The 25,102-nt window shown below is 44.7% G+C and overlaps 1 protein-coding gene across 3 annotated transcripts in view; it reads left to right on the forward strand.

Annotated features, from left to right (window-relative positions):
- SLC12A8 (solute carrier family 12 member 8) overlaps positions 1-24,159 on the forward strand; it is a 50,487-nt gene extending 26,328 nt beyond the window's left edge. For 2 of the 3 annotated variants that reach the window (XM_059852654.1, XM_059852656.1), the window contains 8 exons: positions 6,666-6,753; positions 8,193-8,280; positions 11,442-11,588; positions 14,393-15,065; positions 15,909-16,006; positions 17,547-17,664; positions 20,026-20,086; positions 23,023-24,159. In XM_059852654.1, the coding sequence (XP_059708637.1) occupies positions 6,666-6,753; positions 8,193-8,280; positions 11,442-11,588; positions 14,393-15,065; positions 15,909-16,006; positions 17,547-17,664; positions 20,026-20,086; positions 23,023-23,188 (1,439 nt within the window). In that variant the 3' untranslated portion in view covers positions 23,189-24,159. The remainder of the gene's footprint in view (positions 1-6,665; positions 6,754-8,192; positions 8,281-11,441; positions 11,589-14,392; positions 15,066-15,908; positions 16,007-17,546; positions 17,665-20,025; positions 20,087-23,022) is intronic. The other variant, XM_059852655.1, reaches the window with a different exon arrangement.
- Positions 24,160-25,102: the final 943 nt, after the last annotated feature.

Genomic DNA, 25,102 nt, shown 5'->3' on the forward strand with positions numbered 1-25,102 from the left:
TCTCAAATTTTTTGCACTCCTGTCTTGTTCACTTGAATGTGCTTTTCTGTCTCTGTGGTGAGAAACTGTTGGTGAACTCTGTGGGTTGATGTGGTCCTGTAAGTCCTCCCATGCCAAGGACAAGGCTCAGGCACTGATCTTGGCCAATGCTGTCAGGGCAGAAGGTATCAAGCCTATCTAAAAGAACTGACCATGATTTATCAAATCAGATGAGCCTTATGACTTTAGAGCACTGGGAGAGTGGGAAGAGCACAGGAGGACTGTCTCTCCACCCTTACCTTAGCAGGGGGCTGAGCTGGGCTGATGCCAGTGCCCATGATGGGCCCACCACTCACTGCGTGGTGTCACAGGTTCATCCTTATATGTCAGCAGAGTTCATATTTATGAGCCTAATTAGGTACCTTCATATCATCCATTCCCTTAAATTACCAGGAAGATGCATGTCCCCTTTCCAGAGCTGACAATCTCCAGTGGGAATGCAGTAACTATCAGCTGAAGTTACAATACCTTTTGTTGGTGCTGGGTGTTTTAAGCTATAAAAAGTACTGATTATAAGCAGTTTCCATAGTGATGAATCCTTGGATTACAGAATGAATTTTCAGAGGATCAGCTCTAAGCAACTCACTGGAAGTTGCAGAATTGCTGCGGTACAGGGAGACAAATGAAAGTGTTTTGTGAAACAGAGGGGACTGGAGGAATGGTTGGGTAGCAGAAGTCACTTTGTCAGGTGCACCTAGTGTAGGACTTCAAATTTGTCTTTGAGATCCTCTCTCCCTCCTTATCAGGTTAGCTATTAGCTCTCTAGATTTCCTCCTGGAAAACTCACCTTCCTGAACTATTGGCACCACGGAGATGTCTTCTGCTCTCTTTTCTGTTGTCATTTTTGATTGGCCCAAGTGAGTCCCCAAGAGAAAAAAAAACTTTCCTATGAGCTCTGTAACTGGTGTAGGAAAGCAGGTTGTTTTCTGGTTCCTTGGTTATAGAAGAAGGAACAGTTATGACAAAACTGTGCAGAAAATGACCGTGATTAGCCATATTAAATGATTTTTTGTCACTGCTAATGCTTGGCTGCTAGGAAGAATGCCAAAGCTAATAGATACAATTTGTTTAAAGCCCTGGCAGGCTGTTGCTCTGTTTAGTTAGCGGTAGTAATACCAGTAGTAATGTCAAACATCCTCTGAAAATACAGTTTGGGACGATGTATAATTACTTTGGTTGTTAGCACAGCTTTTTCATGTGTTCTTTTTAATTGCTTGGTTATTTACTGGATTTAAATTATTCCTTCAGAGTAGCAGTGCCAGTGGTACCATATAACATCACTATCACTCCTGTCACTGCTGTTTGGAGCACTGTGGAGTTCAGGAGCCTCATAAAATGCAGGGCTATGTTTGTGTCTGATTAAGAAATTCCTAGGATGGGAGTCAAGACTTCTCTGCTGCCAGTGCTGCTGCTTCAGGGAGGCAGCGTGATGCAGAGAGGGAGCAAGTGGCACTGAGGAGTGACAGGGACAGGCTAGCATTGCTCCCAGGCTGTCCCCTCCAGCCTGTGGTCCTCCCCACCACCAACCTCAGTGGCATCCACCTCTGCTGGAACCCCCACAGGGACCTGGTTGAAGCACTGGAAGCAAAATCCTTTGCCTTAAGATACAATGGAAATTTGGTTTCAATATGCTGTTTAGTTCTGAGGGGTTACTTTCAGCCAGTTTGAAAAAGCTCTTTGACCCACAGCAATGTTCTGTTTATCTTTAATTATAAAATGTTGTGTTTACTATTTTTAATTTGTAGCATGTGCTAGCTTGAAATCCAAGATGCTATTTTGATAACACAGTTTTTAAAAAAGAATATTTCGGAAATTGTGAAACAAATTGTTTGGGCCTTTTGAGATGAAATGTTCCTCTTTGAAGTGAAACTATTTTGATCTCTTCAGGATAGGCTTCTTCCTCTGTCTCTGAGATGGCTATCTGAATTCAACAGTTTGAGTTTGGTCTCTGGGATATACTGAAAAGTGGCTGTAAGTTGCCCATTTCCACCAGACATGGCAGTGAAGCAGAAATGTCTGAAATGCAGACTGGTAGCTGTAACAGCAAAGAGGGGCAGCCACTTCCCCTCTTTGGAGGGAGGAGGAGCTGTGGGGAGACCCACAGGTGGAAGGGGGAGAAGGGCCTGTGGAGAGACCCTTGCCAGGACCAAACAGGCAGCTGGGGACATGCTTCAACTGACAGGCATAGGATGGTAATCCCAGCCTTTTGCAGACCAGTAGCATCATGCTGCTTTCTAGGAGCATCCTCCTCGGGGTGTTTTGCTCCAGGTCAGGTTGCTTTCTCTGTGTTTTACTGGTATGACTGCAGCAATGCAAGTGAAGTTACCCCAGTTTTATGGTTGAGCACTGCTAAGCAGAGGCTGCGCTGTTTGCTACCTGTGCAATAGCTGTTAAAACCATTTCAGCTGGATGTTCAGTGCAGCTGGCCTAATTACCCCAAGTTTTTCATTTAATCATAGGGAAGTAGCCAAGGGATCCAAAACATACATCTAGACCTGGCCTAAATGGGAGAGCATGGGCACAGCAGACTGGGAATTGCTGGCTTCAGTCCAAAGACTGAAATATAGCTGTGGAGGATGTGAACATGCCCCTGTAGAGGTGCTGTGCATTAGCCAGCTGTTCTTCTGCATGTTTGTAAATACCTTCTCAGTGCACACATTTTGCTGCTGTGCTGTGAGCACTTGGATACCCACCCAGCCAGGCCTTTTCAACAGGGAGGGAGTCTCAGGGGCAGCCTGCCCACAGCCAGCTCCCAGCAGCAGCCATGCAGCCGTCAGTGCATTTTAAAATTAAGATAAATGCTCTTTCTGTTGTGCAAAAAATGTTTTTCTACTAAATCCCCAAGGTTTTCTGTCTAATGAAAGAAGTGTGTTGTCTTGTGATACAAGAAAGTAAGATGTCATTTGAAGCAGCGTTAGTGGAAAATATCACTGCACAGAAACCAGTTCTGAAATAAACCATATCTGGCACTTGCAAAATGACAGCAAATAGATTTAAAAGTTTTGGGCTAAGTTATCAGATGATGTAAACTGGCACAACTCCATTGAAGTCTATGGCAAGGTGCCAGCTTACATCAGTGGAGAAGTTGGCCCTTAAAAAGAATTAGCTGCGAGCCTTATCTAAGATTTTCCATTCTTCACCTCCTGGGTGAAGGAAAAAACCCACCTTTTATATTTCATAGTATGTTCACTGAAAAATGCACTGGAAGTTTGCAAGAGTGATCATATCTGCAGCTATAAACCATGGCTGGTGGGGTGGTGGCTGTGCCTGACACACAATGTAGGTGGTCCCCTCATGCACACATCCACCCCCTGGATGATGCCCAGGACCAGATTACACTGGGAATAGCAGCAACGTACAGACTGTCTCAGCCATAATTTCCTGGCTGGGTTGACTGTGCTTTCATGCTTCTTTGTCCAGAAGCTTTGTCACTATCTGCTGCTCTCTAAGATAATAGCCAGTGTGGAAAATCCAGCCTGCTATCTCATTGAAACAGAGAGGTGGATAATTTTCTCCATGGAGAATCTGCAGATACGATTGCTTGAGTTCAGAAGGGATTGGCCATTTCCCTAGGGATAGGCCTGTGTCTGAAGGAAGGAACATCCCAATTTCTTCCTACCTTGACTGCTAGGAAGGACATGCAGAAGGAATCTGCAACGAGTGTTGTGGTAGTTCTGTATCTGCACTGCCTGCCACATGTGTTCTTAACTTGAAAGAAAAAAGAGCATTTTCAGAGGAAAGACTGATTTGTTCAGGAAAACTTGTTAACTCAAAGGGTTTAAAAGGCTGCTGGTGATGGAGAGGTGGCTCTGGCATTGACCATACATCTGTACTACCAGATTGTCCACACCTTTGCACTGGTCATGTCACAGTCATAATTGCAGCACAGAGGAGATGGCTTTGGCCTGAGGGGCTGAGAGTATCTGAGTTGCTTCCCTCTGTGGTGGCCTTGACCTTTGGCTGCACAACCCATGAAACTGGTGACCTCCTGGGAGCCCTGACAGAAGCTAGTGGTGTGCAGTGGCCTGGGTGTGACCCCTGGTCACTGCCGGGCAGGAGGTCAGTCACCAGCCTCTAGATCCTCTTTATGTGGGCTCTGGGAAGTCATCTCCTGGCTGCTCCCGAGCGTGCGTGGGTCTGTGGGAGGGAGGCAGTGAGGCAGCCCAGGCTGTGCAGTCATCGCTCTGCCGATGACTCACGTCTTCAACTTTTTTATGTTCAGTCCAGAAAATGCCATTTTGGTGTTTCCCCAGTGCTTTGCTGAGGCAGGAGTTTGGATGAGGAAGAGGTGACTCAAGCTGGAAGATTTAAAGGTGGTGCCAGATGTTTGAGAGACTTGGCCAAGAAGCACATGAGATTAACAGCTGTCCTTCTGACAATAGTTTGCTCCCTTTGGAAGAAAAATTCAGAGAATTCTGTTTTCTGCTTTGTCTCTGAATTGCAAAGTAGCATGTCATCAAAGAGTGCTTCATAGAGAATTTATTTAGCATATTTGTGACCGTTTCCATGGACTTCTGCCTTCCTAACTTTTCTTACCTCTAGCTAAGCCTGTTGTGTAACTGTTTGAAAGGAGCAGGGCTTGCACATTGCACGGAATCTTTATCTAGAGAAAACCAGAGCAGCTGACAGGCTTTCAGCTGTGCTGTTCAGAAGTATATCCACAAAATAGTCTTCCAGGAGAAAATTAAGAACTTGATTTGTAATGCTTTCAGTATGGTGTCAAGGATTCAAATCTGGTCTGAATTTGGAGGAAAAGCTCTTCCAGGAGTTGAGGAATGCCAGGATTCTGTGGGGACCAGGGAACGGTCACCAGGGCTCTGGCTCCATGGTGGAGATGACAGGAAAAGATGGCTGGTGAGTGGACTGATCAAGGGGGAATAAAAGAGATGATCAAGGAAAAAGCATTAATAATAAATAAATAAATAAATAAATAAAGCCCTGGATGTGTTTGGCAGCAGGAGAGTGCCTTGTGCTCATTTGTATGCTGTCCTCATGGCAGAGCAGTGAGGAGAGGAGGTGTTACAATTCCCTTTGAGCAGATGTGGAGATGGTGCTATGAAGATGCACAGCAGCGCCTGGGACAGAGCGGAGCAGAGTTTGTGTTCCATGATTAGCAACCCAGCCATTGCTGACAGCCCATCAAAGGCCAAGGTCTGTAGGGAATAGGGAGGCCATCCTATTCCCTGCCATCTGGCAGATTGGGTTTGTCCCCTTTACCCTGAGATTGGTCCCATGGCTCTTGTCTATCCTTCATCTTGGGGGATAAACCCTTCCAAGCAGCAATCCGTGTCTGAGCTTTAAAATGCAATGGGCTGTTGCTGATTTAGAGCTCTAGTCACTTAGATTTGCAGCTGCAGAGACTGACTTTGTCATTCCTATGCCCTCTGAACACGAGGATTGACTGCTGGGCTTGGCAGCCACGGTGGACTGGCGTGTGGTCAGTTCCTACTGCAGGGGCTGCCAGATGCTGTGAGTGCCATGGGGCTGGCATTCTCCTTCCCATTGTTCTGTGGTGATCTCACCCTGGCCCCAGGGACTGTGCCATCAGCACTTCTGGCTGGCTCCTGGCCCACGTGTCCTTATGGAGACATTAGTTTGACATCCCAGGGGGGAACAGTGATGGGCAGAAGTTAGCATCCTAAAGCATTTGGTCCTGCTTTCAAATTGTCCAGATTTTCATCAGGATTCTAAACCATAGATTTTTTATTTATAGCACATACTTGAAGTCTTCTAAGAAAACTTTTGGCATAATGTGACAAGGGAATCTCTGTTTTCTCGACAAGTCTGGTATGACTCCTCCTTCAGCTATGGACAAAGCCCCTTAACCAATCTGTACCTTGGCTTTCTAGTCTTAATGTAGAGGCTCCAATCCTCTGATTCATCCTGTTTCCCTCTCTTGCTCTTTAGATGGTAATTTTTTAGGCTAAGGACTGTCCCTGATTGTATAATACCCTGTACTCTGGCCTAAAATAACAGTTCGGTATTTTATTCTTAGTCCTAGCATGTGTTTTCTACGTGACACTGGGACAATCACTTGCCCTCTCAGTGTTTCTGTTTTCCTATCTGCAAGGCAGAGATAATGCCTACTTCCAAAGCAGATCCCTTGGCTGGAAGGTGCCACCTACGTGCCGAGAGCCCTGTCATTCCCTCTGCTAATGTGATCATCATTTAATATGGACAGGACATTCTGTTTTGTAGCAGTGGCTGTCCCCTGTGAATGCAGGGACCTGTAATGGATCTGGACTGGGGGTTGTGCCACCTGCTGCATGTGCTGCCCAGATGAACAGTGGCATTTCTCTTTTCAACAGCTGGGCAGCATTGTCTCCTGTTAGGTTTGTATGAAGATAAGATGGGTTTTGTTCACATACTGCTTCCCCCTCAGCATTGTTCAAACCAGACAGAGGCTTCTTTGACATGTTAGTGGTGACTTGCTTCTGTTAAAGTCATGAACATTTTTTTACCAAGCAATTGATGGGAGCCAATATTTGTCTGTGTGGCAGTGCAATGAAGTGATATAGTTACTGCTCTGAAATGACCAATGAACTGATTGATTAAATTATATTACATATTGCAATGTGTATTATATATGCTATAACTTAAATTGCACTTGTGTCTGCAAACTACAGGTGTGATGGCTGGGTTCAATATGAGTGGAGATCTCCAGAAGCCTTCTTCCAACATCCCTCTGGGGTCTCTGGCTGCTATTGGCACCTCGTAAGTCATTGATTGGGGAAAATTTGCTCTGGAGACTGCCCTGAGTGTGACCAATCCATTTCATATTCCCATCAGACTTATATTACTCAGCCATCTGGAAAATTAAAGTGTGGCTCTCATTCCAATTGTCATCCATTACCACCACATACTCTGGGTGGGCTGGAGATGTTTGCTAGTGAGGATGTACTCAGTCCTCCCACTGCTGGGTGGGATCTGTGCTGGTGCTGGGTGCTTGTGCTGCTGCAGCCTGGCTGTCCCAGAGTGAATGCAGAGTTCTCCAAGGCTTGAGGGGGGATGATTTTGTCATTCACTGCTGTAGATTTCAAGGGGGGGGTGGGGTTATTGCTCCTCCCCCTTGTGTTTTTTTTCTATATAAATAGAAAAGAAGTATCAAAATTTTGTAATTTTTATTGCTGGGCAAATGAGGCCAAGAGAGGTGAAACCTACCCACCTGCAAGACAGGGGAAACAGAGGCCCTGCATCATCAAGTCGTGCACTTCCCAAGGAAATGCTGCTTTCCAGGAGAGCTTTCCACTGCTGCTTATTAAAAAAAAAGGCCTCAGTAGGTTTTCCTGCCTGCTTTTATTGCCATCTAAATTGCCTTTGAAATTATTTCTTTTAATTGTGTACCAATGTTCAGTCAGGAAGGAAGATTCTTCACAATTTGGAGGCATTCCTGCTGGAACTGGTGCTTGTTTTAAGACGGGGGATTCCACAGGACGCAGAAGTACCACATGAATCCAACTGTCCAAGGCTGTGGTCATTCCCTTCTCTGCTGTCTGGGCCTTACAGATAAAATTATCCCCCAGCCTGAGTATGGAAAGGCCAGAGCTCCAAAAGAAGATCTGGCTGAGGCTGCAGAGCAGGGTGGCTGTGCTGTTAATGTTGCTGCCAGATGAAGGGACCTGTGTACCTGCAGAGCCACAGAATCACAGAACAGTTTGGGCTGGAAGGGACCTTTAAAGGCCATCCTGACCCAACTCCCTGCAATGAGCAGGAACTTCTTCACCCAGATCAGATTGCTCCATCAAGGTCCATCCTGACCTTGAATGTTTCCAAAGATGGGGCATCCACCACCTCTTGGGGCAGCCTATTCCCATGTTTTACCACCCTTATTGTAGAAAATTTGTTTTTTACAGCTAGTCTGAATTGACCCTCTTAGTTCACACCATTACCCCCTGGCATTTTGCTGCAGGCCCTACTAAAAAGTCTGTCCCTAGGACTGGGATATTTCCCCCCAGCACACCTAAGGAGTGGGGGCAGCTTCCCCTCAGGGTTGGTGTCAAATTTATCCCTGAAGCGAAATCATTCAAGAACCATGCAGAGTGACTGAAAACCCAACCTGTGAGCATTTGACTGTCTCCTTGCTCTCCTAGTAGCAGGATTCTCTATGGCCTTGTCTTGCTGTGAAGAAATTGGTTTATTTTTGTTGTTTTCAGGTGGTTTCTGTACATTGTCTTTGTTTTCTTGCTGGGAGCCATTTGTACCCGTCAGTCACTCCGCTATGACTTCATGATAGCAGAGAAGGTAACTCGTGGTTTGGTGTAATGCTGCTTTCAGGTTGCCATCTGCCTCACTGAATGCCTGAGCTTTTCAAAAGCCTAAGGAACTTGGGTACGCATCCCTCATTAAAGTTCAGGGGGATTTCCCTGTTGCAAATCCCAGCGTACAGTTGGTTTGAATGGCCTTGCATTCACCAGCACATCCTGTAATGCCAAACCTTGGCACTGCCACCCAGCAATAATAGCTTGAAGAGCTAAAGTATGGTAATGTGGTTTAATGATAAATGCTGTATTTCATTCCATGTATCCTTTCTCGCTGGTGAAAGCTTAGACCAAGTTGAAATCTCTGAAGAACCCCCCTGCTTATCTTGACTCAGTGAAGCGAAGCTCACATTTCCATATCCACAGGGCTGTAATTGCAGGGGGAGCAATTGGATTGTTAAACTCAAGGCATTCCACAGTTCCACACTGAGTATTTACACAAGTTGGGTTGTAGTGTAACACACAATGAACCTTACCACTGCAGACCTCTAAGAAGAGAGCAAGAGATTTTGGTGTGTGCCATTGTCTTTCTTTGGATGGGATATGGAAGGGCTAATTTTCTGTTATTAGGTATTATCCAAAATCATGGGTTGACTGTATTTGACACTTTTTTATGTGATTCATCTGAAGTTGAGAAGTTTAAGTAGCTTGATCTGTGACATGGTTTTAGTCTAAAATATCAATTTGAAACTCTGGTCTTTGTTTCTTAACTCTAAACTTCTTCCAGCTCTAAACATTTCCACCCCACCCCCCCCCCCAAAATAAACTCCCAATTATTGGTAGGGCTCTGCCACTACCTGCTGAGGTAAAAAAATCCACCACTGTTTCAGGCAAAAAAAGAATGAACCTGCCTTCTCTAAGGCAACCTCTTTGTATGTCAATGACTTAATGGGCAAAAAGTGCAGTATCCAAAAGAATCAGCTTTAAATGAATCTGCTGAAGAGAAAGAGATTGTTAAAGCTGTGTTTTAACTTCAGAACCCTCAGGGGGAAAATGAAAAATCTCCTAATAATGAATGAGAAGATATTCAATACTGTCAAATACAAAAAATAAACAAGAAAACACCCCCCTCCAGAAAAGTAAATTCAATTTTCTTTCCCGTAATATGGAACAAACAAATGGTGCAATATTCATGTTTCTTCTTTGAATTATTACAAGATGCTTTAGATTTTAATGACTTTGAAGAGAGGAAGGGGGGAAAGATCATTACTCCTCCAAACTCTCCCTTTCTATCACAGGTGAACAAGTGCTTGGCTGCTTTTCTCTGTTATAGTATTTGTTTGGCTCTTTAATCATAAAAATGAGATTCAGTAATTTCACTTCTAATGAGCTCCAACTGCCAATTCCTTGCAATGTATTCACACTCTCTATGTTCAAAACTCCTAGCAAAACCTTTCATCAGCCTTGGTGAAAGGGACTCTTCCCCTCTAACCCTGATTTGAATGTCAAGTAGCACATTTAAATGCAAGCATTTTTGGCAGCTAAAATAATATATGATGTCTGGCACAAGTGTTTGTTTCTTCCGAGTATTTCTCGGAGCAGGGTAGGATTAGAGGAGAGGGAAGGGAGGATTCCCCCATGAGTGTCTGCCTGTTGGGCTAATGAGAGCTGGTATCTGCTCATCTTTGCCTCAGGTTCCTTCTGTCCCACAAGATACTATTCACGAGGCCAAGTGGATTTTCATGGGGAAATGTTTTGCTAGGAAGTTTGAACAGCTCTGGATTATGACTTTAATTTTACATGTCTTCCCCAACAGCAAGATTTTTAAGGCTTTTTACCCAATCTCCTTTTTGCTGCCTGCAGATTTCATAGACAAAAAAACAAAGTCAGATGTAGCTTGGATCATCTTTAACCATGTAAATTTTTGTAATTCTTCCTAATAAAGCATGTGCCACCTGACTTCAATGGGGGCAGAAGCAGGGAGGACCTGTGCTCGTTTAGACCCTCTTTTCCATGGAAGGAGGGGTGGGAGCAAATGTCATGTGGGATGCAGGGGACCCGCATTTGGTGACATCCTCTGCCCCAGATATTTGCCTGTACCTCCAGCACTTGCTTCAGAGGAGTATGGGCATGTTGGATTTGGACCAAAATGTGAGGTTTTTCTCTCTGCCTGGCCTTTGTGCTGGAGTTACCCCCATGTCTTGCCATTCTCTGTGCCTGGCTGCTGGCTGTAAGACCTCTGTGGTCTTGCAGGACCTGGGGGTGTCTCAGGTGACCCTAGACCTTGTTTTCCTAATTTTTTCTGTCCAGGTCCTTACAGTGCAGTGCCAAGACCACTCCCATTTCAAAGCTTTCTTGCACAATGTTTATATTGGGGGGTTTTGTGTATTTGGGTGGGGTTTTTTAGATACACTTTCTGTGCTTGCAGCTCTCAACAGTGGGGACCTGCTTAGGGGGACCCCAGTGCTCACTTCTGTGTGACAGACCAGGAGTTCTGCTCCCTTTCCCCTCACGCCTGAAGGAGATGCTCCCAGCTTGAAAGGGTGCTTCAAAATACAGTTCTAAAACCAGTCTTGTTAGCACTACGACTTTAAATTTTTTCTTTTTAATGTTTCATGCTGGCCAAAGGAAATTCTTTTCTCATTGAAGACAGGAAAATAAGGTCATTGTATTACATCCTTTGGAGCGTGTTTTTTGAGATGCCATTTACTTAAGTGGCAATTTTGATTTGGTTTTACTGTGGGTTTTCCTTCAGGATTGGTTTTCCCCTCTGAGACACAGGGGTTTGTCTTCCTGTTTTGGATGGTGGGAAGCCTGGGCAGCTTTTCCTGTATGATGTGCTCTGTATATAAGTGATCTTGCCTGAAATAAACTCACTTCCAGTTACTTAAGGGGAGTCTAATAGCTGCTGCTTTGCTGCACTTGCTCCAAGTGACAAAGAATTCCTTGGATATGAGCTTGTAAAATGGTTCTGTCGGTACAGGATGTTCAGTATTAAATTACTTTTATGGGATAATTTTCCTGTATTAATTGCTTGTACTTTATACCACAGACCAATTAAATTGCTGCTTTCCCAGGGCTTGCTCTGTTCATTTAACAACATTAGAAAATATATGTGATCTGTTAAAATACATGTATTTAAGATTGCTTGGGTGTCTTTAAGGCATAACATGATGAACTTTGCATTCTTTCTGTTTCCTCCAGGTATCCTTGGTGGGGTTTTTGTTTTTGCTAGGGCTGTACATCTCATCCCTGGCCTCCTGCATGGGAGGGCTGTACGGAGCACCCAGGATCCTGCAGTGCATTGCCCAGGAGAATGTGATCCCCATGCTTGCCTTCCTTGGATGTGGGGTTAGTCAACCTTTCTGCAGGATTGCTGCCAAACCTTCACCTGAGCTTAAGAAGCCAAGATTTCTATGTGTCTGTGGAGTGAGATGGGGGATGCATGAAATACAAGGAGGGGAAATCTCAGGCTCTGGTATCCCATGCATGGGCAGAAAAGTCAGGAAATGGGTGGTTTTATGAAAAAACCAAACATCCAACTGTCTGTGGTCCTTTCCCTGCCTGTCCCCTGTGTGCGCTGCCTCCTCTCTGAGCCCTCCCACGAGGTTTGGCACTGTGCAGTGCCGGCACCTCACTCACCCACCCGTGCGCCCTGGCCTGGGGCTCTCTGCCCTGCCCCCATGCACACACAGCCTTTCCAGGCTGCCATCAGTCCCCTCCCACTTCTTCAAGATGTGCCCAGCAGGACAGGCACTTCTGATATAACTTTGCCTGTGGGGCTTTTTTCAAACACCTTGTCCGAGCTGGTGCTGATCCCAGCCATGACCGACCGAAGCACCTCCCTCTCCTCTGCCCTCCTGCCCAGGGCAGAAGCTTGAAGCTTTTGTCCCAGCACTTGGTGAAATAGATGGTAACTGTCTCTTTACCTTGTATCTGTTTTCTTTCTTATTCTTCTTTCCTGGACATTTTCTTTGGCCTGTTCCTATCCTTTGTGGTAAGCTCAGAGCTGAGTGCGTGACCAGCTGTGCTGCTATGGATTCAGTCTGTGGAGAAGAGGACACTTCTTTGGAAGATATGGTGCCTTTGGGACACTATTAAATAAAAACAAAGAATAGATTTGAAAGGTTAAGTTAGGGGTCTTCTAAGCTTTAGATATGCATTGAAACAAAGTCTTGCTTGGAATATGACAAGAAGCTTTTTCCTTGCTTCGTGAATAGTCTTTATGCACGAGTCATTCTACTGATGTCAGTCACCAAGGACTCTGTAGTCTTGGACTATACATCCATACGTGATTTTCCCTTTTTCTGAATAGGGAGAAAATAATTCCATCACTCTCAATAATCTGCAGTACCTAACTATCTGTACAGAGTGTCTGGAAAAGCCTTATGATGCTTTGCTCCTTCAGAGTGGCTTAAAAGTACAGAAAAATATTTTTCAGTATTGATATTTATGAATGTTTAAAAGTATTTAAATATTTTATAAATAACATAATTTTCTCTCTGTTGTTTTATGTTTCTCAAAGCAGTTTTCTAAACTAGAAGTTATAATAATATCAAAAGTAATAGTAATAATTGTAGGGAAATCAGGAACAGTAATGACTGCAAAAACTTCCAGCTCCTGAAGGCAGTTTTCAGGTGATCTCAGAATAAGCTGTTCTCTACTTGGCAACCCTTATGAAATTCTCCTATTCCCTCTCTTCTCTGATAATTTTCTGTCTTTCTGTCAAATTTTCTGCTCTGAACTCCAAGCAGAGTGCCTTGATGAGAAGGGCTCAAAAAGAGGTGAGAAATCAAAGGCAGATCACTTTTCCCCCTTCCATTTCTCTGCCACATTGGAAATTGTTTAGATTTGGTTTATGGAGAGTAAATACATTTAATTTGTCTTTATTAATCTACTCCACATCAGTTCTTCTTTTTCATGGTTGAAGAAGGTGGTGTGGTCACCATAACCCCAGCTGATGGGAAGGACACAAATGTTTTCTGTGGAGTTAAATCCAAGGCAGTTGCATCCTGAGATCCTCCCATCTGTTCCCCATCTCAGTACATCTTTCTGATACTGAAGATGCTTTCTGAGATCTGTGTTCCTTTGGCCCTGAGATGTATTTTTGTTCATTCTGAAAAGATGTAATGGTCCAGAACTTGTCCTCTTTTCTATTAATAAATAAGAGTGGAAGAAACAAAAATAGTTTCCATTTGAGCAGTATATTTATTAAAGAAGTAAATGCAGTTAAGTGAAAACTTAAGATGCTTTGTAACATATCTTATTAGATATTTTGAAGCAAAGTCTTTACAGCTTGCACAGGCTTGTCAGGTGGTAAAATGGCAAGATGGTGCCTGGTCCAAGGGAGGGTATGTTTGACCTGGGATTAAAGTTCCTGAGCTGAAGGCTCAGGGATTCCCACTCCCAATGCTCTTTGTTTTGTGCCTCTTTTCCTTCTCCTTTCCCTGCCTTCATGCAGTCCCAAAGGACAGGAGCAGGCAATGTTTCTCCTGCCCTCCTGACACATGCCTGGGGTTGCTGGGGCTGACTGCCACCCCAGCCTCCCCACCTGCCCAGCCTCAGTGCTGCTTTCCACCTGCTGCTGGGGTGGATGGAAGGAAGGGAACCCCACCTGCAGAGGCTCAGCAGACCACGGGTTCAGCTTGGCTGCCTGGCAGGGCAGGGCCAGGAGCTGCAGATGTGCAGGTGGCACTGCTTCATGCAGAGCTTTTCCAAGGACAGCATGAGGGAGCCTTTTGGGTAGGCAGTGATGCAGAGTCCTGTAGAATAATTAGAGATGAACAGTTAACTCTAATTAACACGTTTTATTGCCAGACTTCCCATAAGCCCCACAAATCTCTCTGAAGGTTTATTGCTGCTTTAATGACATTGTTTTATCATGGAGATATGAGTGAGAGCGGATGAATTTACCAAAGACAAAGCTTGAATAAGGCTTAGGGATGAAGTGGGAGCTCCACAGCTTTTGGCTTCCAGTCTGTTCTTTAATTTATTAGGCCTGTGAGCCTCTGTTTGCACAGGCATGTATTTCATGACTAGGGGGGTACTGCAGACAGCCCAGGTAACCACATGGAGCAGCTGAGCAAGTGGGGAATCCTCATGGCAAGGTTCATGGTTATTAATTTAAACATAATTTTGTTTTATTTATGAACTAGAAAGGTCCCAACAAGACTCCAGTGGCTGCGATTTGCTTAACAAGTCTCATCACCATGGCTTTTGTCTTCATTGGGCAAGTGAATGTTCTTGCTCCCATAGTCACCATCAACTTCATGCTGACATATATTGCCGTGGACTATTCCTATTTCTCACTGTCCTTGAGCTACAACATTCAGCAGAAACCTGAGGAGACCCAGATGGGAACTGCTAGACCTGCTGACTCTTCCCAGCCTTTAATTTTCAACAAGCCCCCCAGCCGTGCAGCAGATGGGGTAATTCAAAGCAGATCAAATGGCACCTTGCTGGAATTCAAAAAAGACATGGACCAGCTTTTTAAACCATTTTTTAGTGAGCCAAGTACTTGCAGAAAAGAAGGGGTTGAGAATTTAACCCAAAAGGGCAAGCAAAAGAAGGTGAAGAAGCCAGCCAAGCAGACATTACAAGACAGCTTTCTCCTGGATCTCCACCACGATGCTCCCCTGGCTCAGAACAGCTGGGATGAGACCATGGAGCCCTATGGCAGGCAGCAGGACATGGATGAGCAGGGTGGTCAGTGGGATGCAGGTCTGGGCTCATCACCCCCTGCGGATGCCCAGCACATACCCAGGAGGCTGGAGCAGAGGGAAGAGCCCTGCAGTGAAGTGATGAGGCTCCCTGGCCCAGGAGGAGAAGGTAAGGGCTGTAGGAGATGGACATCTCCCTGTTCAGAGGAAATTGTTTATAACCTTGGTCCTCCCTGTGCTTTCCTGAAGGCAGGCATGAAACGAGCTTTATATGGGGCTGTCATTCAGTGATTCATGGCAATAATATCATTTATTCCAGGTGAGGGTAGAGTTCATTGCAATGCATCACAGGAGAAGTTCCAATGCAATTTCCTACAGAAGATTAATCACAGGAAAGCAGGCAGGACTAAATTTAGTGTGGGGTTGTTTACGATATACTCATAATTCTTCACAGGCATGCTGAATGCTGTACATTAAAAAGGGTTTAGGTGTATCTTGGGATTTAGTTCATCCTGGTGTGGGGTAGGATGGTTGAAGCCCTGTGACTCTAAAAGTCAGGCTGTCTTAGTGCAGTGGTCCCCACAACATAGGTGGAGTCTTCAACTCATCATCCATAGGTGAAGATCTGAATTTGTTGGTGATGTGGGTATTTGATACAGCACGTGTGTGTGGAGTTTGTCATTCCCAGAGCTGTAGGGTTTCATCAGCATTAGTCAGTTAAACTTCCTAAGCCCTTCTGAGAGAGAAAAGTATAATTTTTCTTATTTCACAAATTGTGAAACTGAGGCAGAGATAGATGCAGCCTTCAAATGGACTTAATAGCAGAGCTGACACCTTTTTGGTTTTTTCCTTGCACTTTTTTCAGTTTTAATTTTGGAGGTTTTAGTTTAACTCTGTCATACCCAGCTTCCAGCTAGAATTTTTGCTTTGATTCCTGGAATCTGGTAATATAAAGTAGAGAAAAAAAACCCCACATTATAGCTCCTTTCTAATTTTTTTTAATTTTATTTAGAATCATCTATAAAACAACAAAATCCAGAACTGGGAATTCACCAAATACCAGAAACCTTCTACTCCAGATTTTTCAGTCACTGGATTTCCTTTGCTGGTGTAAGTAATTTTCTTTTATTTTGAGCAGTGTTTTGTTTTAGTAGAAAACAGAAGGACATTCTTCACATACTGCAGTGTAAGTACTCCAGCACCTTAAATAATGGCTTTTCATTCTTGTATTCCAGGTCACCTGAACTAAATAATCAAGGTACCACGAATCCAGCAGTTCAAATTCAGGGAAAGCCCAATGGCATATTAAATAAAATAACAACAGGAAAAACCCTAAACAAACAAACAAGCTCCAAAGTACAACTCAAAAGTACAAATTAAAAGTCTTAGGTCTTTAAAGATGCATGGATGCATGGGGAAAAAAAATAATCAGTGTCCCTCTTGTGTGTGCCAGTCTGTTTTTTTCTTGCTGTGTAATGAACAGAGACACCATCTTCAAAGCTGTATTGCTTTTATTAATGGGCCAGATTCTGCAAGCTTGGGGTGGGGTTTCGTTAGAGCTGACTTCCTGATACCAGCAGCCCAGCTATGAAACTCCATCTTTTGAGGGAGGAAAGGAGAGCATTCCTACAGCATGTTACGTTAAATAACTTTTAAATAGTTTCTGCCTCAAATTGCTGAGAAGTTTAAGACACTTAAATTTATCTTGGGAAGATGGATTATTGGGCAGATGACAAGGAAAGGGTCAGATATGCATAATGAATGAGCCATATGGCTTTGCTGCATGGATGAGGATTTTATGGCTGTGCATAAAATGTAACAAACCCACTCAAACAACCCAACAAACCCCGTTAGTTTAATCCTCAGATGGAGTTGGACACCTGCTTTTCAAATTCACCACTGCTGCTGCCAGCAGCCAGCTCCTGGTGAGGGGTCTCACTGGGCACCAGGGGTGGGCTGGGAGTGGTGGCCCCTCTTTAGGATGGCATCTTGAGGAGGTTGTGTGCTGATGCCATCTCTGGGCTTGTTTCTGTTGTGGCTCCCAAGTGCATGTCATGGCAGAGCCATCAGCTCTCTCCCTTTGCGGGGGAATTTGCTTATGGAGATGATAGATGTGCTCATTAAAGCAAACTTGGTTTCCTGTCAATTATCAGGCTTGGGAGGAGGTTGCAACAGAGCTGGGATGGGATTGACAATGCAAAATAAAATCACAAGAGCAAAAATTGGATGTGTTTACTCATCCTGACTCCTCTCCCCTCTGCCCTCTCTCTTTGAGCTCCACTTGTGTCAGTTGGGACCATTTTTGCTCTTTCTTTGTGTGCTGCCCCTTGCTGTTCCACACTCCATCTCCCATGGAGGTGCTACCTCTGCCCCTGTTTGTATGCAACTTGAGCCAAATCTCCTTCTGAGATGATGAGCCTCTGGATACTTCTCTTGGAGAAGCCCAGGCAGAGACCCACACTGCCCCTGGGACTCAGGGTAGCTGGAGCTACCTCGGTGCTGCTGAAGGGGACACTGTTAACCTGTGCTCTCCCTCCTTTTAAGTGAGACCAAACAAGGCTCCCTGTAACATGGAAACCTGAGCTTTGGCTGTCCACATGGTCTTACCTCCCAGACTCTGGGGTAACCCCAAACTGTATCTTTCCAACAGGCAATTGTGTCCCTCATCATAATGTTTGTCATTCAGTGGATCTACACCCTGGTCAGCCTGGGAGCAGCAGTTATCCTGTATTTCTACATTGGCCAAGTCAGCCCAGGACTCCCTCTTGGTGAGTTTTTTTTCTCTGTATTATTAAACCTGCTTAAAAATTCATTAAATTTTAATTTAACTTAATTAGGAATTGAGACTCTTGTGTTTAATATGTGGGTGACACAGCAAATGATGACAATTTGTTTCATTGGTATTTTAATACATTTTCTCTCTGAGTCTTTAATTTTCTGTTAGATTCTAACAGTAGCATTGGTGTGATAGTTTGAACGTAGTGCTTGTTGCTTTATTATATCACGCTTCAAATGGAAAAACCAGATACTAAGATTTGATAGGGGTGGCATTTTGTAAATCTATCCCAGAAATGAGAAAAATCTGCCATAAATAAGGTTTATTAAACCAAATCAATCTAAACCCACCTGAGGGAAGTTTAAGGAAAATGAGAATTATGATAAGTGTCTCATCAAATCTCAGCATTCATAGCTGTGGAACAAGAGAGCCTTTTGATTCCAGAGCTAAACACGTTGAATATGTTGGGAACATAATCTGGGAAAATACTTTAAGGCAGAGGGCATTAGAGAGATCTGTGCACATGATCGGCTTAAACAAGTTCCAAATTAAACAGTGAAGCACATTCAGCAAGCAGCTCATGAGAGCCACAGCTCCTTGGCAAGGCCAGTGGGGGAGTTTGCAGTGCTCTGTGTCTCTGAAGGGACATGGTGTGGGCATCCTCACCTGCCCATGAGTCAGTCCGTCCGTCCATCCATCCATCCATCCATCCATCCATCCATCCATCCATCCATCCATCCATCCATCCATCCATCCATCCATCCATCCACCCATCCACCCATCCACCCATCCACCCACCCATCCATCCATCCATCCATCCATCCATCCATCCATCCATCCATCCATCCATCCATCCATCCATCCATCCATCCATCCACCCACCCATCCATCCATCGGCAGGTGTGTGAGGTGCATAGCTGAGTGCATGCCTGGATGTGCAGTTTTTTGTCCAGGATGAGAAAAATCAAGAGTTCATATGCAATACGTGCAGAAATAGCTGCTGGGTTTATTTAGGTGAAAGATTATTAGACAGTAGGCAAGTATGTACTAGATTTCAGAAATGCACATGATGAGAAACCAAAAACTAATCACCACCTTCCAAACATTGCTCAGCTGTTCTTTTTCTACTCTTGAGTGATTTCCTTTCTATGTATCTGTAGGGGATAGTAGAAAAGAGCTGAGATTGTGGATAGTAGCTGCTAATTTGTATCTTTTGAAATATATATAAGTTTAAATCAAGTTGTTTATGGCCCCCGTATATCAAACAAAACACAAATAATGTTTTCAGGTGTTGGAGTCTTTTTTGCCTTTGTATACTCACTGTAATTTATCTCTGTAATCTGCTTTTGAAATATTTATCAAAAATTACTTTAGTAAGAATTTCTCTGTCAGTGTGTCGAGGGTTTTGGAAGCTGATCTGAGAAACAGCAGCATGATTCGACATTTTTTTTCTTGGTTTCTTTTGCACGTGCATTCTCATGCATACAGTGAAACAATGCATGGCATTGAAAATGTTAGAAGTGAATGCTCAAAATTCAGCCTGATTTTTGCTTGGGAATGTTATTTTGTGGTCACAAGGCTCTGATGATCTGTGAGTTTGTTCTTCAAAGGATCAAACAGCCCTTCTGGCTGGAAAGGCTGGGAGACACTGGCCTGAGAGAAGCTCTGGATTAGGGGCTAGATGAAGACCTTGGGAGGAGAAATGCCCTGTAGCTGACACATCCCTTCTCTCTCTTCCTCCCCAGCAGCCTAAGCCAAATCCAGCAGGCACTGACAGGGCTTGGCTCTCCCTGTCCCTCACCATACACTTCTCCTGCTGCTTTTGCTTCCAGCTCTGGCACTTCCCTGCCCCTACAGGGACCCAGTGCAGGAAGCTAACTCTACTGAGAAATCAGAAAAGAAATCAGTGTTGGTGTAATAAGCTTAGCCAGCTCTCTGTGGGGTCAGACAAGAGGAAGTGAGTGGTGAGACCACAGCCACCCTGGATGAGGTTGGTTGAATGGCTCCTCCTGTCTCCCCATCCCTGCAGTGGGAATGGTTTTTGCAGTCCAGGGAGTAAAAGGCAGCATGGTGGCTGTCTGTGCTTTGCTCAAGCTTTGCTGGGGTTTAACAAGCTGTCAGGCTGGGAATGCATAGCTGTTCTCCATAGGAAATTTGGGTTCATACCTGGACAGCTGTTTAAAAGCCACAGCATGTAGGAAGACTGCAGGAATGTTCTCACTATCACAAAATCTTTGGGTACTGCAGGTTACCAAAGTGTGCTGGTTTGAGATTTTATGCAAAAAATTCAGTGGTGTAATGCTATTATGAGAGAATTAGCAGCATACTGACTTCTTGTGCCTTTTCTCCATAGGAGCAGCAGCAAATTTCAGTTTCTTTGGCTGGATTAAGTCGGTTTTGATCTCTTCATGCAGGTTGGTACCAGTCACTTGGCAGTGACCAGCCCACTGCTCATTGTTCCCATGACCCACTAATGAGCACAGAGAGGGCTGGAAGAATTGACTTGCTTATTTCCTTAAGCAGTCTTTCTGCCCTTTCTTGCATACTCAGGGTTATTCTTGCTTAATTGTAAAAAGGGCTGCTTGCTCCCATTAGCCTGGCATATGGTTGGCTGTGTATGTGGGGAAGCAGGAGTTTCCTCTGCTTTGTGTGTGGGAATGTCAGCTGATAACTGTATCTTGGTGCCTGAAGCTTTATCTTAGCCCAAAGGTTCTGTGCTCAAAATCTATGGCTCAGGTTGAACTGGGAAATCTGCAAGGAAATGAGAAATTGGAGACTCCTTCTCTTCCACCCATCATTCACTGAAAGCAAATTCCTCTGGTAGTGATGGAACAGGCACACATGGCAGCTGTGTTCAGGTTTCTGAGAGGAAATCTGGGCCAGGGGAACTGCAACATCTTTGGGGCAAATATGATAAACAGGGCCTTTGGTGAAGGAACCATTCAGTACTGAGTTTACATGGGACTGCAGTAGCATTGTCTTGGGGTTTGGATTACTAGAAGACCTTGAGGGGTTTTTTTTTGGTTGGTTATTAACTAGTTTTGTTAAACTTATTTGATGCTATTAATTATTAATCAATCACATTGGGTTTCCTGTAGCAGCTTATGAGCACCTCTGCCTCTGAGCAGTGGGCTTTGTGTTTCTCAGTCTGTTGGGTTTCTTTTTTGCTGGAGTGAGTGAACGCTGTAGTGAGGACTGTGCAACACGAGTTGCCATGCATTATATCTGCCAATTTCCTGGCTCCTTCAAAATAATTGAAGGTCCAGGCAATTAAGCACATTGGTCAGCCTTGCCAGGTCCTGTCTCTGCCCACAGCTCCTATAACATGACCACAAGCTTTTGGTGTGCAGGCATGGCTGGGGAGAGAAGCCAGGGGTGAGGGATCTCTCTGAGACCCCTTGGTAGGCCTTAGACATAACAGCACTTAATTTATACCTTAGTTTAAACCATTTAACAAAAGATTCTTATGATGCCTTTGCATCTTCTCATCAGGTAAAGGGTTGAAATTTGAAGAGTGGGAGAATCAGCACAGGCTCTGTCATCTACACTTGGTGATGGTCCTCCAAGTAAAGCACACTTGGGAGCTCACTGCTCTGAGAGGCCCCACTCAGAGGGAGGGGCTGGTCTCATCCCACTGTGGGCCAGGAGAGCTCAAAGGGTCTCACTCTGCACTGCTGCTTACACTCTAGCAAGAGAGTTGGCTTGGTCATAGTAATTTTCCATCCTGGCCACAATTTTTGTTGGTAACTTTCTTTGAATGCTCTATTACAAAAAGGTTGTTCCACTTGGATAGTTACTCATGCAAGAAAAATAAGTTTCCAAGGATATTAATTGAAAACCAGGAGCTGTCAGCATTAGTTCCCTGGAGCAGACAGCGTTTCTGATAAGCTCAGGAGGAGCTGAGCCCAGGTGCTGTTTGTCAAGGCTGAGCCTAACAAGCATTTCCCAGATCACAGTGCAGCCTGAGGGGCAGGGGCAGTGGGATGCACCACCACATGTGTTTTCTGCATATCTCATTCTGAGTAAGGGACTGTCCCCTATCCCCTTGCACAACATCTGCTGGAACTGGTGACACGAGCCCAAGCCAGAGGTGAGGAGTAAAGACTGGGAACAGGATAAGTGGGGCCATGCTGAAATGCTGCCAGAATTACTCATGGCACAGTGAGCCAGACCCTGCTGCTTCATACCCTGGGCAGCTCTGTCTGCTCCCACCCCAGGCAGATTTATGGCTGGTCATTTTAGCTCGGTGCTTCTTTGATGACAGAACAGCATTTTCCTCCCCGTTGTCCTTTGGTGCATCTCAGTTGTGTCTCCTGCCCGTTGCCAGAAATCCCTGTGGGAGTCTGGTTGAGTTGTGGGGCTTCATGGAGAATGACCACATGTGGAATGGAGAGGTGCTGCTGTCACAGGGGGATTTTATCTTTGGATTACCAGACCAAAAAAGTCCTTGGTTCTTTGGTCAGTGCAATCAATGAGCAAAGCCCTGCCAAGAAAGGCTGAGGGGAGATCTGGTGAGTGCCCAAGGTAGAAACTGATCCTGGTTTTCTCCTCTCAAAGAGTGCAATGTCTGGGTCAGCCAGCCAGCTTGGTCACCTTTTCCTAGTGCCAGGGCTCCTGCTCTTACTGGCACAAAGACACCTTGGGCTCTGCTTGGGAGTCGGGTCATTTTGAAGCCCATCTATGTTGTGCTGCAAAAAATTGCATTGAAGTAATTTAGAGGTTTTTTTCTGAGCCCTGTTTTCCTGAAATCCAGTCAAGATATTTTAATGAATTGGAGAAAAATAATAAGTCCCATTAAGTTGCAAAGGAGTTGGAGGCAGCCAAGGGTTCTTGACACCTCTAAGGCTCTTAGGTGCTTGATGAGGTCTTAGTCAGTGCTATATTTGTCTTACAGTTTCGATTTAAAAATGCCAATAAGGTTTTCTTAAAATCAGCTTCTGGGATGAAGAGATTGCAGGAAAATCTCCTGTTTTATATAAAAAGTTACAAAAATTATTACAATTATTTTTTTATTGCTTAGGAAACCATAAAAAGGATATTTTTCTTTAGAAATGGTTTGTGCTCCTTCTCTTGCTCGGTGTGGAAGGTGTTGACATAGCCAAAATCCAAAGAGGAAACCCATTTGTTACAAAAATGTTTATTTTGTAGTGTATATTTGGGGAAAGGGAGAACATTTCTTTTGTGCCTTCTAAGAAAAATGCTCTCAGGTTAACTCTGTGCCTCCAAGAGGCGCTGGGAAAGATTTATCCTCTTCTGGAATCCCCCTGCCTTGCCGGCACAGCCGAGAGCACGGCTGGGAATGGATAACAAACAAGGGGTGATGCAGGCACCTCTGCTGCTCTGTTTGCAGGAGAAGGCCAACTCCCAAGGAGCAGATCGTGGTGACACCATCCTTTGCAACAGTTGGCATGGAGACCAGGCAGCTCACCGAGGAGAACGCAGACTTCGCCTCACGGGACCGCTACCACCAGTCCTCGCTCATCAGCAGAGAGGAATTTGGGAGCCAGTTCCAGTGAAGGACACACACACACACAACCCCCCCCCAAAAAAAAAAAAAAAAAAAAATCAATCCATCACTTCAAAAAGCATTTAGAAGTGCTAATGGCTGCAACGGGTGCCTTTTGAAATACTTGAATGTACACACAAAGGATGTGAATTGCTATTTATGTATTTGAGGCTTGTTTGTTTATGCAAACTACAGCATTGCTGGGCTTCAAACCTTACCCAAACTGAGGGGAGAAAATGGAAATGAAAGGGCCAGTCTGGGAAGTGATGAGTTACTGAAGACAGTATAACCCTTTTAAGGAATTCAATTATAAGCCCTATTGGGTTCTAAAAAAGGTTGCTGCTCTAAAAGCTTGCAACACCCCATTTCAGATGTCCTCTGGGTGACTGGGGACACTCTGCCTGGAAGCAGTGACGTTGGCAGCAGGAGCCAGTGCCCCACTCCCAGCTGTGCCACAGATGGATGCGACCTTCCAGGTCAATTCACTTCTCCTCTAGGCACGAATTTCCCTGCTTGTAATACAGTAATTTTCTACCTCAGCATTTCAATTACCAAGGTCTTAGAAAGTATTTTAAGACATTAGACAATAGGCCAGAATCAGGGGCAAGTATGAGAAGATTATGAAGTATATTCACAACTGAAATCGCACATTCAAGTGCAGTAATGCAGGATAATGACCTCTTCTGTAAAACTGTGAAATTATGTCTTAGAAGCCCTTCATAGTTATTTCCCACATCCTTTCTGATGTGAGAGCTGAGACCTGATGAAATAGCTGGGCCCACTTAAAACATCTCCTGGCTGAAGGGACAGATGGTTCAGAATTGCTTTAGCAAAATAAGTTTACCCCCAGCACCACACATCAGTTCTGACATTATGAGGAGGGGGAAATCACTGCCTTTCACTTTGTTTCATCTCTGATAATTTCAGCCTTTAGATTATTTATTTCTCCTTCTGTGCAATAAAAGCCTGAGACACCAGGAACTCCTCTCCATCCTTTCTGTGGGCACTCTCAGTGCCTTTGAGCACCTTTCAACTTGGTGTTGCTGGGTGTTCCACTGGTGTTGCTGGGTGAGGGGAGTCCCATCCCATGGCCTGGCCAGCTGCAGCTTTGGCTCTTCCCTTTTTCTTACAGAGGGAGGCACAGGAGGCTTTCTGCTGACATAGAGAAAAGAGCCACCTTGGCGCACTGCAGAAAGTGTATTCATTTTTCAAGGTTGCAGGTCTTTGACTAAGTGCTTTTACCTTTAATTATCTCAACAGAGGCAAGAGGAAAGTTGTGTTTGTGTGACCTGCTCTGACCCGCCTCAAATCAGTCACCCAATGTTGGAAATACCTTTCCAGGATTCCTTCCTGCCTGCCTCTTGCTGCTGGTTTCCAAGGAATCTGAATCTGCTGTGTGGATTTTGGGCCCATGTTGAAGCTTTTCCTGGGGCCAATGGCTCCAGAGAGCCCTCCCTGTCCTTGTAGCATCCTTAACCTCGGCAGATGCCCCTGTTGTGTAAACTTCAAACGCTCCTTGGTGCTGCCCCACTGCTGGCCAGCTGCTTGGCGCTGTGTTGCAGTTTCATACCTGACCATAATGCCATTACTGTAAAACCTTGTATTTCACAGAGTCCAGTCACAGGTGTGGTCCCTTTTCTCCCAAGCCAAGGATTGCTTAGCCCCACATTTCCCTGTAGCTTGAACAAAAGAAAACACCAGAGCACGGCATGAAGAGATTAAGAGGCAGAAATTCCTAGGTAGCTTCTTTGTTGGATACTAAACAATTTAATTCCCTTCTTAAAATAAGACATGAGTTAGGAGATCCAGAGAGGGAGGGTGGGGAAGGTCCTTGGCTGTGTATCTCACTCGCTGAGGAGTTGCACTGGTTGAAACCAGATGATTTGGTGGAGAGTGTTTGCTTCTTCAACACTGTGGCCCCTGC

Source organism: Haemorhous mexicanus, chromosome 8 (genome assembly GCF_027477595.1).
Source record: "Haemorhous mexicanus isolate bHaeMex1 chromosome 8, bHaeMex1.pri, whole genome shotgun sequence".
Taxonomy (NCBI): domain Eukaryota; kingdom Metazoa; phylum Chordata; class Aves; order Passeriformes; family Fringillidae; genus Haemorhous; species Haemorhous mexicanus.